Genomic DNA, 1,377 nt, shown 5'->3' with positions numbered 1-1,377 from the left:
TGTTGTCTGATTTTGGAGCAACTTAAAGAAATCATAGAAAATCCAAACTTGATCAGAATCTGCTCAAATTTTCTACACAACATAAGTACATGTACCAGAAATTGTAATGAAATTGAGGAACTTTCTACTTGTTGATAACTGTGATGTGTCTGTGTTTAGCTTTGAGTAGCAAACACTTTTGATTCTTTTACTTCTTGAAAAATGAGGAAAGGTTACCTTTTGGATCGAGATAATGATTGAGAGCAAGAGTAGATAATAATGATTATCTACTCTTGTCGAGAGTAATAAATAACATGCTCCTCGGCCAGTAATATGATGGCTAGGGGTACGTGAGTGTGACTGGTTACTTAATTTAAATGTGCTATTGAAGGTGTGGCTGTCACTGGCTGATTTGCTTTGATTTTGATATGGTTTGCTTTAGAATGTCCTAGAGAGAGAGAGAGAACTTACTGGTTCAAGAGATTCTTTCTCTCACTTTCCCCTGGCCTCTAAGAGATGTAAGGTGTAGCTTTATTCTTGAAACATAATTCAGCAACCCCTATTATCTATTATGCGTATTGATTAGAAATAGATATTTGAGTTGATTGCTGTCTTTTTGTGATAAAGGACTGGCAGAGAATGCAAACATTGACAATACCAGTAATAGTGTCAATTGAGAAAATCATACCATTATCAATGTAATGTAAAGTGTACATGTACCTTTTTACATTTATTATTAACATTGCTTATTCCTTGTAGACACAACAGAGTAACCTGAGAGCAAAAATGTGGTTCAGCAAGCAATTTTATGTTTAAGCTCTTTTTCATAATTACTGTTTGATTTATGAACAAGTGGAAGTACAACGAAATCAGTATACTCATGTGCAGTTTACACCCACGCAAATAATTGGATTCATTCCTGTCTCTAATGGCATGTCTACTTATCTTCATAGTCATCTTCATTCTTGATAGGAGACACGCCTACTATAGGCGGGGTGGTGATCATGATGATGATGTGAAGATATTCCATAGATGTATCAAACTATTAATATCTGTACAAACTATCATTTTTAGTATGTATAATGGTGCATCCATATATGTATGTATATCTATAGCATGTATCCAATGGGAGAGAAAGCTGTCTATATTATACTTATATGCTTTGGCACTGTTCACACCCCATAGTACCTATCACTGGTCTATTAACTGGACTCAATTATATCAATAATTACTAGTATCATTGTATACTGTATAATGAAGAATAGAGGGAATAAACAACAAACAGTGCGAGGAGCAGCAATATAATAATTTAACAATAATTAATAAACAACAAAAACAAGATAATGCACACACTAATACTGCTTATGGACATATTAATTATTGATTATGGTAACTGTT

At 33.6% G+C, this 1,377-nt stretch overlaps 1 protein-coding gene across 1 annotated transcript in view; it reads right to left on the bottom strand.

Annotated features, from left to right (window-relative positions):
- Positions 1-266: 266 nt before the first annotated feature.
- Positions 267-1,377, bottom strand: part of LOC109590356 (uncharacterized) — a 2,290-nt gene continuing 1,179 nt past the window's right edge. The window contains exon 5 of the mRNA XM_020006280.1: positions 267-319. Within this exon, the coding sequence (XP_019861839.1) occupies positions 267-319 (53 nt within the window). The remainder of the gene's footprint in view (positions 320-1,377) is intronic.

The sequence above is a fragment of the Amphimedon queenslandica genome, unplaced genomic scaffold, assembly GCF_000090795.2.
Source record: "Amphimedon queenslandica unplaced genomic scaffold, v1.1 AMPQUscaffold_10164, whole genome shotgun sequence".
Taxonomy (NCBI): Eukaryota; Metazoa; Porifera; class Demospongiae; order Haplosclerida; family Niphatidae; genus Amphimedon; species Amphimedon queenslandica.
This window is presented reverse-complemented; position numbering and strand designations above follow the sequence as displayed.